The following is a 16,054-nucleotide window of genomic DNA, read 5'->3' as shown; positions in this document are numbered from 1 at the left end:
CATCTCGGGACGGAAAAGGCCCGCTGCGGGCTATTCCACTCTTTTATACCTTATGTAGGAAAACACCTTAGCCGTGCGGGCCAGCTTGTGGGACCCGAAAGGGAACGACACCTCTGTAGATACCCCCACAGTATTCTCCATCTTTAGGGTATCCCGCACCGCTGTGATAAGTGCTCCTACAATCACTTTTTCCTCCGGACACAGTCATTCTCACCGTCCAAACGGTCCTGGTCCGCATCCTCTGAAACCTCATAACAGGGGACCCGAGTTTGAATCGGAGCTTTCCCCAGAAGACGGTGGAGGGAGGGAGCATTTTTTACCCCCCCTTGTGCCCGCACGCCGCTTCCACCCTAGCAACAAAGGCCTCCAGGACCACCGCAGGTACAGAGGAACCAGTTGCAATAACAGGGATGTCTGGGGAAGAAACGGCAGCTTCTGACGCCATGCTGCCCCACACTCGCCTATCACCACTTAGGGCCCTAAGGCAAGTCACACAAAATGTCCACCCTCCTAGCTGCCATAGACTGAGGGGCCCTCCGCAGGACTCACCACCCTGGCCCAGGTACTGTGCTGCCGCTCTCCCGTGTCACCCACGAGGTGTTCTGTGTACGTTTTGCGCTGTTCCAGAAAGAACCAGACACCCATTGCTGAGGCTACTAAAAGATGGCCGCCTCAGCAAAAAACATTTGAGGGCGCCAGGAAAATGCCCGGACTTCCAGAAAATGGCCGAATAGGAAAAAACTGGCTGTGGCTACAGAAAAATAGCCGCGGTCCGTGCAGCGGCCTCCCCACATGGCGTACACACTAAATATCCCACCATGGCCTAAAAAACATTGGAAGAGGACGAGCGGACCACCAACACCAAGCGCAGCCCCCTGCCAGGCCGCGGAACCCCCCTGGCCAGGTAAGTGCACCGCACCCCCTATGCCCAGTCACACAGCGGCCCATAGCATGGGGAGGAGGGAAAGGGACAGGGAGAGAAGAAAGGGAGAGGGAGAGACCCCCTAGTTGACCTCCCAGGGAATGCCCAGCTGCTCCAACTTGCCGAGACAGGTGGAACCATACTTACCCCTCCTGCAGGGCCTGCGGCACACATTCCGTGGACAGAGCCATCACCCGAGCAGTACGAGGTGGCTGTCGGCCACGGCACACTGACACGGACAGCAGTAGCCTGGTCATATGTGTGCCCCGGAGCATATAGCTCACAGGCCCCTGGATCAGACAAGGTATATTGTGGCCGGCCCATCGCATAGCGAAGGTCTGCTCACGCTCGATGGCCAGGCTGGGGAGACTACCAGGATCTATATTATCCAGCCTGTCTCCCAGCCGGCTGTTGATTGTAGATCACAGGAATCTTAAATGCAGAAAAAATTCCCAGGACCAATGGTCCCCACCAAGAGTCAGGTCCTTCTCCTAAACTAGGCAGAAAAAAAATGAGCTGCTGGAATCAGAGTGAAAGGTTATAGCCAGTAGAACGGCCCCCCTGGTACTGTGCAGTTTTACTGTTTTTACATGTTCTGCCTAGTCCTCTCCTGAAGGTGGCAATATAACCCTAAGGTCAAGATTGAAGATGCTGTGTCTGTCAATGAACAAAAGAGAAATGCAAATTTTTCTATTTATTTTTTTCTGGAGTAATACACAGCGCTTGTTTATGTGCCTGTGTGCATACGCATATTACAATTAATGGGCAGTTTTTAAGCTCAAAAACATAGCTGTACTGAGCTTTTTCAAGCTGCAGTGTGCAAGAGGCTTAACTCTTTAATGACGCAAAAGAAGCTTGTACCATGTACTGTACAATCAGGGAATGCATGGATGGCTAGAGTTTAGGCCGTCTCTGTGTACACTTTAAATGAGTTAAATGGATTGGGTGCAGTTTTTCATGGTGTTGTCTTTCATAAAACCGATCACCTGTTTTCCTTTCACGTCATTGGAAGATCCTCTTAGATGTCAGATCATCAATGCTGCAGCTGCTTTACCAATCTCTGTACTGTATATAGATCCACCTGTTGAAGATTTCCACTCTTCATTTAAAAGGAGCATGTCCTGAACTGACTGACAGCAAAGAACACACTGGCTCATATAAGGATACAAAGTATTGAGTATATAGTATGTAGGCTCAAGACAAAATTTGGGTATTTTATACTATGGTGCCATTTATTTTATTTATCCTGTGGTATACTATGGTGTATATTAACTACAGGGTACCTGGAGAACTACTTCTCTAGTGCATTTAAAATAACTTCCCCTTTCTCAATTTTCTGTGATTGAATCTTATTCAAGAACTATTGATGAGGGGAGAAACTATTAGGGCTGATTTACTAAAATTGAAGAGTGCATAATCTGGTGCAGCTGTGCATGGTAGCCAATCAGCTTCTAACTTCAGCTTGTTTAATTAAGCTTTGACAAAAAAAAAAAAATAAAAAAAAATAAAAAAAAACACTGTAAGCCAATTGGTTCCTAAGCACAGATGCACCAGATTTTGTACTCTCCGGTTTTAGCAAATCAACCCCATTGACTATGAGAGTAGTTAGCAAGGAATGGCATTGGTCATTATGTTGCCACAAAGCAAGCAAGCACACACACACGCACAAATAAAAACCCCAGACTTCTGGCAATATTGTACATGTATTTATTGTCTATATATATATATTTATACATATATTTATAATCATATCACTATGACCTTATAGTACTTAAAATCCATTACAGGATTAGTAATAGTCTTAATCCACAAAGACAATAATAGTGCTGTGGAAGACCAGAGGGGAGAGAGGCCAATATATTTACATTTATTCTACATACCAGATCTAGCAGGAATATAGCGCTATGTACACAGAAAGGTTATGCCCTGTATATCTATTCACATTCAGCATTAGCACGGTACAGATAAGGTGTCTTCCCTTTGTTTCCAAAGTATCAACTTTTTTTTTTTTTTTTTTTTTTTTAAATGCTCTCATATAACCTAAAGGTTTTCAGGTGCTCTACTTGTAACCCAGATCTAAGCTTCCATGAAGTACGAATGATAAGTGGGTCCTTCACGTGCATACATTTATAATCAAAACATATGCATGAGAGATTATATATATATATATATATATATATATATATATATATATATATATATATATATATATATATATATATAATACACACACACACACAACACATTTGAATATACACTGACTTAAACAGCAAACAATGTTCAATAGCAAGATTTCCTTCCATACATATAACATGACCAGTCCTAGTGATTCCATTTTTATACTATTACAATAGATATCCCCATTCACAACTATTTGCCAGGATGCAGATGCTTCTATGAAAAGACACCACTATGGAGACACTTTTATGATCATGTAAATATGAATGGATCTAGCATTTGAGAGCAAATTATAAACATGGTAGTGTATATTCAAGTACGTGTGCCAATATTATAACTGAATCTATAGTATATATGCGTGTGTGTTGATTGTAAATGTATCCAGACACCCTTTATCATTACTACTTGGTGAATGCTTACCTCTGCAGCATGGTGGCACTCTAGGACTAGTATAAGTGTCACCTTCAATTCCCTGTTATACAAAACTATATAAGCTAACCCAGATCTAGGCAAACAACATCCAGCTCATCAGACCACATCTATAGAAGTGTACTTTGAAAGAAAGTCTAATCAGTTTCATACTTTTAAGCATTAGGATCTGGTTGCGTAGCCAAGGATTTCCTGCTCCACTGTACCGCCAGAGAGCCAACAAGTGCCTGTGACTTAGCCACACCATAGTCCGCTACAACAGGTATACATTAAGCATTGTTAGGCGGTACATTTCCAGTTTGCCCCCTGCAGCAGGAATCAACCAAGGGGCAAATCTACTCAGGCTGACCCAAGAGAGCACCACCTGAGACAGGACATCTTACATGGCAACAAAAGCCCTGTACAGCACAGACAGTTCTTTCTTCAAGCTGTTACATGAAGCATATCGTCTTCCAATGACGATCTTCAAGGCTCATCAGTGTGGGTTGCATTCTATACGTGCTAGACGTGCAACATTTTCAAATTACACTTTTGAAAATTGAATAGGTACAAGTTAAAGAACATCCAGCAATTAACACAATTAAATAAATAGTAGGACTGGTCACATTTTGCATTGTCATGTTTTCTAGTGGAACTTTTAAAAGCCTGACAAGTATTTGCCATCTAGCCATGTTTGCAGCCCTCAAGGCCCTTTACCAGTGCTTTAGTTCTTGTCATTGACTTTTAGGTGACATAACTAATGGTTGTCACACTAGCAATTCTGTTGCTGGAGCGAACGCGCTAATGATAAAATTGCTAACAGACCATTCACCTCCTAGTGTCACTCCTTGCTGATTGGACCAAATGTCACTCTGGCTGGAGTGAGATCCTGTGACTTTTTGGCAGTGAGGAAACGACATTCACTAAGAAGGGTATCACCAGCAGCAGAGTCACCAGTGTGACATGGACCTTACACAGGTTCTGGCAGTGGAGAAAGCATGCATTGTTCATGGACAGTGTACATTATTTTATAAGCAAAGTTTGAGTCAGTGCAAGATTCATTTGTGCTTTGTCTTTTTTTCCTCTATGCACGTAAAGGTGGATGCAAGGAAAATGGTTGGTAAACACATTCCAAATGTCTGTTAACATTTTTGTCTTGAGGGCCACAGCTGGGACCATTGGCCTAGGCAATGCTTAGAGACCATGCATTTTTTTATATCATAGTAACCAACAAAAGCTCTGTTCATGTGTAGCCAGATAAGTAGGGCATATATGCCAGACTTATACAGTATACAATTATGCAAATGTATTAAATAATTATAAAGCCATAACTAATTATCTTAAAAGAAAAAAATGAAAAGAGGGGAGCCTCCATCTGCATGTAACCCATGCAAACAAGCATAAAATATTGGTAAGGTAACGCCCTCTCACATCCAGCGAAGAAAGGATCAGCCAGGCAAGCGGCTGGCATGGGCAGCATTCGGCCAGAATGCTGCAGGGTAGATGTGAAGAGAGCCCCTAAAGAACCCGCTGTACAAGCAGAGCAGCTTGAGCTATAGTGGATCTCTTCACATCTACCCAGCAGCTTTCCGGCTGAACTCTGCCCATGCCAACCGCTTGCCTGAAGATCTCTGCTATGGATGACAACTCCTCTATGGATGACAACTCCTCTATGGATGACATGCTGATCCTTTCTTCACTGGAGTTGAGTGCATTATCTTATCAATATTTCACACGTTTGCACCGTTTACACTCAGATGGAGGCTCCCTCTTTTTGTTTTGTCCTTTCTTTGCATTAGGTTTGCTCAAGACATTTTTGGGGAGCTGTCACTTTCCTTCCAGTGACTGTTATATTCACCTCATCTTCTAACCCAGCACTTACCCTGTTGCTTTCTGGGGGGGGGGGGGGGGGGGCACAGCAGCACCATAGTTTATACCTTTTCTGTTCACACCAGATATCTTATCTGCATAATGTAAAGAACATGCACTTTAAGGCTAGTCAGACAGGTTGCTTTTAGTATCTGATTTTAACAGAGCCTTTAATCTGTAACAGATGCTTTAACACTTGTCACGGGGAAATCTGCCGGCATACCATCAGATGGGTCTGCTGACAGATTACACCCAGAAAAGACACTACATTCCTCTTAGCAACATTTTTCTCACACTAGCCAGTCCCACTTGTGCTAAAATTTCTAGGGGAAGCTCTGTGGCCTTGTTACATGGGTGGGAAGCTCTGTGGCCTTGTTACATGGGCAGGAAACGCACCTCTACATAGGATTGGACCTGACAACTCTACCACTTAAACATTTCATATTGCATCAATTGTCAGAGATGATGTTTGATGCTCTAACTTTAGGGAAAGTTTGCACAAACGTTAGACATAGATCTTCCTAACTGAAGCATCCATTTCCTGTGCTAAAATAAAATCTGATACCAACAAACCACAGGTTTTCATGTGAATTAATCTTTGCATTTGTGAGGGTGCAGAGTGATCTTCTGGTATCATTTCTGCCATGTCTCCCCTAGACTGGTGTGACCAAGGCCTCATTTGCATTTGTATTTGGAAATGAAGCAGTTCTTTATTGGGGGGCCTGATCAAACCTTTTGTTTAAAAATGCATGTAATTTATCATTGGTTTCACAAGTATTGAGTATTTTTTGGACATTACAGTGAGGTTTTTTTTGCCCCTTCAAAGGGTTAATACACTTTGCACATTTCAATCTGGAACCAATTCACAAAGGCTAGGGCAGAACGAAAGCAAAAGCTGGAGCAATTTTGCAATTTGAGAAAAAAAAAAAAAATGACTTGTTTGGCTGCCAAGAACAATTTTTTTGCCCGTTCTTGTAATTCAGCTCCTCTCTAGAAGTATCTCCATTAATAAAGACAATGGTCCTTGAGCCCGGGTCCATTTAAGTGATTGTCCATAAGGAAAAATCTTTCAGCTATTTTTTGTTGCTTTTACTGCGCACGCATCAAATGTCAACAGTTCACTATCTGATGACAATTACAAGATTTGCCCGACTCTGACCTTACTCTTGTTAGCAGTCTCAGAGGACCAGCGTTGGGAAACACAGATCGAACTCAGACTTGCAACTCCTAGAATTCCTTGAAAAATCAAGATGAGAAGACTGCAGTAGATGAACAGTTGCTGCCCATATCTGAAGCCTACATAAGCCATTCAATTTGGCTTGTACTCGGTTCCAAAAAACAAAACAAAACAAAAAAAAAAAGTTAAAGTGCTATAAGCAAACCCGTCAAATGAACACGTTTCTATAAGAACAACTCTACGTTTTTCAACATTAAATTTACAAGGTAATATACAGGTTTATCAAACAGCTGAATCTTCAGCACAGAAAAAATAAACGCACTGTCACACTGAGAACAGCAACTGTACTCGCATAACACCGAATAGAAGCTTGGTAACTGAAAGTGTTCTGCTGAGCCGTTATTGCACAAAGGCTTAGATTTCTCTACAATACAGCTACCGATAGAACCTAGACTTGTTTTATTTTTCTCCTCTGAGGTCACATGACAGATTGCATATTCCACAAAAAATACAAGTTACAATACTGTCTACTTATTGTACACATCAACCATTTTGATTGGGTACTAAAAAGTACAACAAATATGCACCCGATACAAAACTACAATAGACTTTCCTGCTTGTGGTATTCCCCCACAGTCTAGAAACATTATGTATGGTATGATTAACCCATTGTGTTCAGATCTCTGAACCAAAATACAAAAATAATGAATTTTTAAGCGCCAAGGCCATTAAGCAGAGATATTTTGGTGTGGGCAGGCACCGATGGGCTGCTTCACCTGCCTTTCCCTGGTGTAGTTTGTGTCTCATCCATCTCCAATGTCCCATCTCCACCTTCTCATGACAATATTCTAGATTTTGGGGAAGCATTATGCTAGAATTTGGTTTCATAAGCAGATATGGAAATCATTTGGGGTCCTCATCACTAGATTACTGTGGAGTTAAAAGTAAACGTGATTTAAATTATCAGCAACTGGTCAAAACTGATTATTCCATTCAGTGCAAAGTAACAGACTCTCTTCATATCCAAATAGCAAGTATGTTTACATATGGCACAAGAAAGGGATTATAGAGACTGTCCACATATACAGCCCCAACAGGGGGGAGTCTAAAAATACATCCAAAAGTATACAGATCCATTTATTCTGTATCTCAAGTTCATAAAGTTCCATAAATTGCTATTAATATTGCTTCAGGAGGCAGCTCCACCCGAGACAGGAAACAAATCTCTAGAAACACAAAAGAAAAGACACATGGGGGTGCCAACTAAGTGCAATATTAGTGTGCATTTAATTGGATACAATAATTAGCCAAATGCAAATGCACAAGGATAAAAATAGAGAAAGCTTATCTACAACCATATGGGCGTAATGTGGCTGGTCCGCCTAAATGAAGCAGCTGACAGCTTTGTCAATGGTGAAGCTGGTTCTGCCGATCCCGGGAAGTAGGAAGAACCACCCTGGAGCGCAGGAGCCAGATGTGATGTCATGCCAGCTAGCTAGTTGCTATGGTAGCGTGTTTCTACTATTGCCTCCTTTCTCAAGCCAAACCATAGCAACCAGGCAGCCCGCTGCATACATTGCATCTGGCTACTGCGCTTCAGAGAGGTTCTTCCTGCTTCCGGGATCGGCAGAACCAGCTTCCCCTTTGACAAGCACACTGTCAGCTACTACATTCTGGCGAACCAGCCCCGTTACACCCATATGCATGCAGATACGTGTTCTACATTTTTATCCTTGTGAGTTTGCATTTGGCTGTTCATTTTGTTTAATTAAATAGCCACTATTGCACTTAGTTGGCACCCCATTGTGTCTTTTCTCTTGATATCCAACCTCGATCCTACTGCCTAGAGTCTTAGTAAAATGATCTGTGTGAGCTTATTGTCTGAGCTCACATGGACCCAAGGACTAAGGATGTAGGTCTAAGAGACCCACCATATCAAACGTTTGAGCACCAATCATGAGAGGAAGATTACTTTGTGCCCCATATGTGGGCTCTAGCTTGGAAATTGGGTGACAAGGGAACATAGAATTTGTAAGTATCAACAACAGAGGGTTGTCTACCGGAAGAGATTTTTACTTTGCCCTAAATGAACAAAGTTAACTTATATTGGGGAAATACAAGGCTGCCACTGCGACACTTATTCTGAAAATACTAGTTTCCTGGCCAGCATGCTAAATCAATGGATGTAATACTTTGAGACACACAATCAGAACAAGTAGGCAGGTCAGGAGATCTTACTTCATGCTTATATTCCTAATCTGCAAACTTGCTCTGGGTCAGCACCACAGGAAGGATTAAAGCCACCAGCATGAAAAAAAAAAATAAAGGACAGACAACTGTCATTTCCAGGAGGGCAGCAATTACAGCCCTCTCCCAGGTTTATCTCCCTATATCTTTCTTCTGAAAAGGTATATCTACATAAAGCAACCCCTGAAAGCATACATTACATTACCTGCCGCAAAGCAAGTTCCCTCAGAAACAATCCTACCACCAGATTAATAAGAACCCCCATGTGTCCTGAAACCCACTTGTAAACATCCGGATACTGTTACAAAGCTCCTAAAATACTTTTATTATTGAACAGGTAAGTTGTGTTCTCAGATTCACCTGCAGGCAGCGAAAAATCTGACATTGCAGCTCCTAGCTTCTAAAACCAAGAAAAGAGGTAAAGACATTCCTGGGATAAAGAGTCAGTTTAATACCTGGGGTTGTTTTAATGAAAGACCCTTGAAAAGCCAGGCTAGGGTTTCATGCTCCTTTGCAAGTTTATCCACTATATATTATGAAATAAACTGGATAATAACACAGTGGGAGGAGGACAACTTCAATCGAGGAAAGTTTGGCCATATTGAAAATAATTGGCAGGTCTTGCTACTGGAGTCACTGAGATCAAAGAAGGTGGATAATTCAACACATGTGCCCACCTACAGCTAAAATATACCTTCTGGGTGGAGGTATCCTTTGAGTCGGTAAACCCTGTCTCCTAAAAAAAAAATACCTTTCTGGGGGAAGGTTTAAAACAATACAACAGCTGTTATAACCTCACAGCTGACCACATGAAGATATCTGCAGTCTGCTTGTGATATGTGTCCTTCTACAGCCTTCTAGACTTGAGCCGGTGACAGAGAAAGTGACAGAGTTACGACAGTCATCAAAAACGTACAGTTACAGCTTCACCCAATATTGATGTCAGAAAATAGATATAACTACCGAAAAAAATAAAAAATTACTATGGTTAAATATTAACAAAAATACAAATATATTAAAAGGGTATATATTAGTAAGCCGCAGTACATGGAGTCTCTCCTCCTCTCTTCTGTACAGGGTTGGAGGAGATAATTCTGTGCTCTATTTACATATTTACTCGAATGCCCAAATTTCAATGTCTTGAACAATGAAATCTTCTTTCTTAGAAAGTATAGTATTTTCAAAGGTTTTACACGAGTGACTTCTCCCATGGTAGAGATCTCCGTCCAGCCACAGCGCAAACTCTCCTCTGAAAGAACAAGGAAACAAAAGTAAGTGACCCTTAAAATTCAGGAGGTCATAATTAAAAAACACAAAATGATAAAGAAGTTTCCCTATTCACAAATCTCATGTTTATTTATTGCAGTTTTACCCTTTAGGCAACTATGTCACCAAAAAGGTAAAAAATAAAAAGTTTTTATATAGCACCCTGTAAAGGGGAAATATGATATTTGTTAGTTCAGCCACCCACGCCTCTGATTTTGGCTCACTTGCAGGGCTCCAAATGAGGAGCCTTCAGCATCCAACACTTCTGCTTGTCTTGGATGCCTACACCAGCCACTACGGTTCCAACCACCGGCTGCTACATCTATGCTGTGTTCCTGCAGGCTGGCAGGTGGAACCACAAAACTCAATGGGGGGTGTCACAGGCACTCTAAGTAGTTTGTTGGATGCTAAATATTTTTCCGCCAATAGCTCTGTGATAGAACGAAGATCAAAGACATTGGTAGTGGGCCAGGTAAGTATTATAACTCTTTTACAGGTTTTTTTTCACAACAGTAATGCTAAAACAGCTCATTTTAAAGCGAGAGTCCGCCTTTTTTTTTTTTTTTTTTTTTAAAGCCAGCAGCTACAAATACTGCAGCTGCTGACTTTTAAAATAATGACACTTACCCGCCCAGCGCCCCCGCGTTGTCGGCACCCGAAGCTGATCTCTCGATCGTCTCTCGGGTGCTGCCGCCGACATCTTGAGTATGGGAATCAGGAAGTGGAGCCTTGCGGCTTCATTTCCCGGTTCCCTACTGCGCATGCTCGAGTCGCGCTGCGCAATAAGGATGGTCCCCGCTGTCTCTGGGATCCGTGTGTTTCACAGCAGGCAGCGGGGGACCTTCGGAAAGGGGCGTAGATTCTGCGGAAAGGGGCGTAGCTTCTGCAGAATCTATGCCGGAAGTGGGTGCAGATACCTGTACTGTACAGGTACCTGCACCCCCCTCCCCCCTGAAAGGTGCCAATTGTGGCGCCGGAGGGGGGGAGGGTTCCAATGAGCGGAAGCTCCACTTTAGGGTGGAGCTCCGCTTTAAGGCTACATCTTCCCACACAAACAGCTGGAGCGATATTCAGATGAAATTCTGACTCACAGAGTCTATTTTGTTCCTTATCCATCCTCACCTCATCTAGAAAAGGCACTTTTCTCCACTACAAACCTTATAAAAAAAGAATACTCCAGTCAATACTAACAAAACCTGAATTGTACCCCTTGTAAAGGAAACAGGAGAGGGTGCCAACATCTAAGTGTAGAGAATATATTGAAAAAAAAAAAAAAAAAAAAAGGAGTAAAAAGGATTAAAATGCACTCGATATGCAGTTATTTTCCTCATGCAGAGGCAAGCCATCTGTGGAGCCTGGGGGTAGGGCAGAGTTTGGCAGGAATGAGGCTGAAAGGTGCAGAGCTGTGCCAGGAAGCTGATGGTATATGGTCGAATGGTCATCCGGTGTGGAATGCAAGCAAGCTCAGATGTAGCTAGGAAGCTTCCAGGGTAACTCGGCTGCCCACAAAGGGCTCTGCTCCACTTCGGCTGCTGTTGGAAGGGTTTGGCTGTGATGTCACGTAGGGGGGAGCACTGCTATGAGTTTAAGGGCAGGCTCCACCCTTTTATCAAATAAAAAGGCAGAGGATAGTGAAACTTGTAGCCACGCCCCCTACGTAATGTGGGACGTCACAACCCTCCCCGACAATAAAACCCGGGAAGGGGCACTTTTGTTACAGGTATTTTCAGCTTGGAATAGAACTCTCCCCGACAGCATCCAAAGTGCAACAGAGCCAGAGTGGCCGGCTGAGTTACCCCAGAAGCTTCCCAGCTTTGGCCATATACCAACAGCTTCCTGGCGCAGCTCTGTCCTTCCAGCCGCATTCCTGTCGAGCTATGCAATACCCTGCAGCTTCACAGATGGCTTCACTCTGATTATGCAGTATGCAGCTATTCTCCTTCTGCAGTGAGTGCATTTAACCCTTTTTACTCCTCTTTTTTAAATAAATCCTCTACACCTAGATGCTGGTGTCCTCTCCTGTTTCTTTTTTTTTTTTACATATGCGCAAATAGGTTACGCAACACCTTTTAGAGGAGCTGTGAAAATCTGCCCCCTTTTCTCTAAAGTAACATTATGGATTGAATTGTCAGCTTAGCACCATTGTGGTTTCCCATTTGTCATGGAATTGTATCCTTACCTGCCTGCTTGACAGACAGTTGTGCTAACCTGTTTGTAATCCAGGAGGTCTTCAAATCCATCCTCTTCAGCATCCTAGCTGTCTCACATAATGAAAACCTAATTTATTTAAAAGCAGAACTAAATCCACTGGTTTGACTTTATCTCATAATGGTGACATTTAAGGAATCCCATGTACGTTGCCTGTCACAGCTACTTGTGCCCTCCACTGAACTGTCAGGCCAATAAATGGCTGGTGTTATAACAAATTACGTGTGCAGCACCATAGCTGTTGCAATTCAAACAAGGCCAAGATGGCAGCTTCCTTGGCAGTAAAGCATAGGAGAGTTTTAGTTCAGCTTTAAAGTGGTTGTAAACCCTTACAAACCACTTTGACCTACAGGCAAGCCTAGATTAAGGCTTACCTGTAGGTTCAATAAATATCTCCTAAACCTATACGGTTTAGGAGATATTTACAATGCATATCATTTGATGTCACTTTAGGATAACGGAAGTGGACCTTCTGACTTGGACAACATACCAGTTGACCAACTGGTTTCAACTGTTGCCTGGAATAGTATCTATGCCTTAACCGCTTGCTGACCAGCCACCATCATTAAATAAATTGCTGTAGGTGTATGTCAGCCACTTTAAGAGCAATAGCAGGTGCGCCCACAGCGTGACACCAATGCGTGTGGCCGATGTCCGCCACCCACCCGCGATTGTGCCACAGAGAGTCAGAACGGGGATCTGTCAATGTAAACAGACCCCGTTCTGTCAGGGGAGCAGAGAGATTGTTTGTTCCTAGTGATTAGCGATCTCTCTACTCCCAGTCAGTACACTCCCCCCACAGTTAGAACCATCTCCCTAGGGAACACTTAACCCCTTGAACGCCCCCTAGTGTTAACCCCTTCCTTACCAGTGCGATTTATACAGTAATCTGTGGCTATTTTTAGCACCGATTGCTGTATAAATGTCACTGTTCCCCAAAAAAGTGTCAAAAGTGTCCTATCTGTCCACCACAATCCCGCTAAAAAAAAAAAAAAAAAAAAAAAAAAAAAAAAACACACACCACACTGATCACCACCATTACTATTAAAAAAAAAAAAAAATTATAATAAAAATGCCATGAATATATCCCCTATTTTGTAGATGCTATAAATTGTGCGCAAATATATGCTTATTTTGATTTTTTTTGCCTAAACTGATGAAGACATTTTTTTTTTACATTTTGCTTGGGGGATATTTATTATAGCAAAAAAGTAAAACATTTTTATTTTGGTTTTAATTGCCGGTCTTTATTTTTTTTTGTTTATAGCGCAAAAAATAAAAACGCAGAGGTGATCAAATACCACCGAAAGAAAGCTCTATTTGTGGGAAAAAAAAAAAAACATCCATTTTGTTTGGGTATATCGTCACATGACCGCGCAATTGCACATCGCTGCTCACCGAAAATTAACCCCTGCATTACTCTGCAACACCCTGCAACACCCTGCAACACCCACCAATACCCTGCAACACCCACCAATACCCTGCAACGCTCTGCAACACCCGCCAATACCGTGCAACACTCTGCAATGCTCTGCAACACCCTCCAATATCCTGCAATGCTCTGCAACGCCATAGTCTGAGATACCCAGCCATAGTCAGTGATACCCTGCAATACCCAGCCATAGACACCCCCCCTCCCGCCGCCCTCCGGTGCTTCTACCGACTCGCCAATACGATCAAATCCAGAATCTTTTTTTTTTTCAGGCTTCCCAGCTTAGAGGTGAGATGCGGGGTCTTATTGATCCCATATCTCACTGTAAAGAGGACCTGTCATGCCATATTCCTATTACAAGGGATGTTTACATTCCTTGTATAAGGAATAAAAGTGATCAAAAAATTTATTTTTGGGGAAAAAAATGTCAAACTAAAATAAATAAAGTAAAATGAACAATAAAATTTTTTTTTTTTTTTTTAAAGCGCCCCTGTCCCCATGTGCTCGCATGCAGAAGCGAACGCATACGCAAGTCCCGCCCACATATGAAAACGGTGTTCAAACCACACATGTGAGGTATTGCTGCGAACGTTAGAGCGAGAGCAATAATTCTAGCCCTAGACCTCCTCTGTAACTCAAAACAAATAACCAGTAAAAAAAAAAAAAAAAATCGTCGCCTATGGGGATTTTTAAGTAGCGACGTTTGGCGCCATTCCACGAGCCTGTGCAATTTTGAAGAGTGACATGTTAGGTATCGATTTACTCGGTGTAACTTCATCTTTCACATTATGCAAAAATTGGGCTAACTTTACTGTGTTTTTTTTTTTTTTTTTAAGCACAAAACTGTTTTTTTTCCAAAAAAAAAAGCATTCGAAAAATTGTTGCGCAAATACCGTGCGAGATAAAAAGTTGCAACGACCACCATTGTATTCTCCAGGGTGTTTGCTAAAAAAACATATATAATGTTTTGGGATTCTATGTAATTTTCTAGCAAATAAATGATGATTTTTACATGTAGGAGAGAAATGTCAGAATTGTCCTGGGTGCTCCAGAATGCCTGATGGCGCTCCCTGCATGTTGGGAGTCTGTATGTGGCCACACTGTGTAAAAGTCTCACACATGTGGTATCACCGTACTCGGGAGTAATAGCAGAATTTGTTTTGGGGTGTAATTTGTGTTATGCATATGCTGTGTGAGAAATAAACTGATAATATGACAATTTTGTGGAAAAAAAAAAAAAAAAGTAAAAAAAAAAATCTTGATTTTGCAAAGAATTGTGGGAAAAAAATGACAACTTCAAAAAACTCATCATGCCTCTTACTAAATACCTTGGAATGTCTTCTTTCCAAAAAGGGGTCATTTGGGGGGTAGTTGTACTTTTCTGGCATGTTAGGGTCTCAAGAATTGAAATAGGCCGTCAGTACTTCAGGTGTGATCAATTTTCAGATATTGGCGCCATAGCTTGTGGACTCTATAACTTTCACAAAGACCAAATAATATCCACCAATTTGTACTTATTTTTACCAAAGATATGTAGTGGTATAAATTTTGGCCAAAATTTATGAAGAAAAAATTACTAATCTGCTAAATTTTATAACAGAAACGAAGAAAAATTATTTTTTTTACAGAATTTTCTGTATTTTTTCTTTTATAGCACAAAAAATAAAAAACCCAGCGGTGATTAAATACCACCAAAAGAAAGCTCCATTTGTGTGAAAAAAAGCACAAAAATTTCATATAGGTCCAGTGTTGCATGACTGAGTAATTGTCATTCAAAATGTGAGAGCACCGAAAGCTAAAAATTGGTCTGGTTATTAAGGGTGTTTAAGTGCCCAGTGGTCAAGTGGTTAAGGGGTAATTCCTTCCGGGTTTGAAGTGGTTAAACAAGCAGCTAGCAGGCGTTTCACAAACTAAAATTAGTAAAGGAACCTTCTAGCAACTTGTCTAAAGTAATATTCCATGCTCCAACTAGGGTCTGTATTTAACCTCCTCAAACTGGAGCTGAATGGTGCTTGTGGAGGCTTAAACACTGCTTGTGGAAAGCTTTGCAAAAGCTTGCTATAGGTGCTGCTTTAATAAAAGTTGAAAGTGCATAAGCAAGTCCTAAAAGCCTGTTAGGCGAAGTCTATGACACTTAGCTGCAGGAACAAGCATACAAAGACAAGTTTACACTTCCTTTCACATAAATGGCTTGCTTAACTGCTATTGCTCTATAGTAAGATTACTTGGCTTGTCTGCTTTCAATTACAAAGAGCACATCGCCATCTAGAGGCCTCTCAGAATGCACCAGATTTTTATTTATTTTTTTACATTCTTGTTCATGCAAGTAGACATGGTCATATATACA

The 16,054-nt window shown here is 41.8% G+C and overlaps 1 protein-coding gene across 7 annotated transcripts in view; it reads right to left on the bottom strand.

Annotated features, from left to right (window-relative positions):
• Positions 1 to 2,615: 2,615 nt before the first annotated feature.
• OXR1 (oxidation resistance 1) overlaps positions 2,616 to 16,054 on the bottom strand; it is an 807,173-nt gene continuing 793,734 nt past the window's right edge. For all 7 annotated transcript variants that reach the window (XM_077493164.1, XM_077493165.1, XM_077493167.1 and 4 more), the window contains one exon: positions 2,616 to 10,050. In XM_077493164.1, the coding sequence (XP_077349290.1) occupies positions 9,915 to 10,050 (136 nt within the window). In that variant the 3' untranslated portion in view covers positions 2,616 to 9,914. The remainder of the gene's footprint in view (positions 10,051 to 16,054) is intronic.

Source organism: Lithobates pipiens, unplaced genomic scaffold (genome assembly GCF_037356315.1).
Source record: "Lithobates pipiens isolate NorthernLeopardFrog02 unplaced genomic scaffold, aLitPip1_a1.2 Scaffold_19, whole genome shotgun sequence".
NCBI lineage: Eukaryota > Metazoa > Chordata > Amphibia > Anura > Ranidae > Lithobates > Lithobates pipiens.
This window is presented reverse-complemented; position numbering and strand designations above follow the sequence as displayed.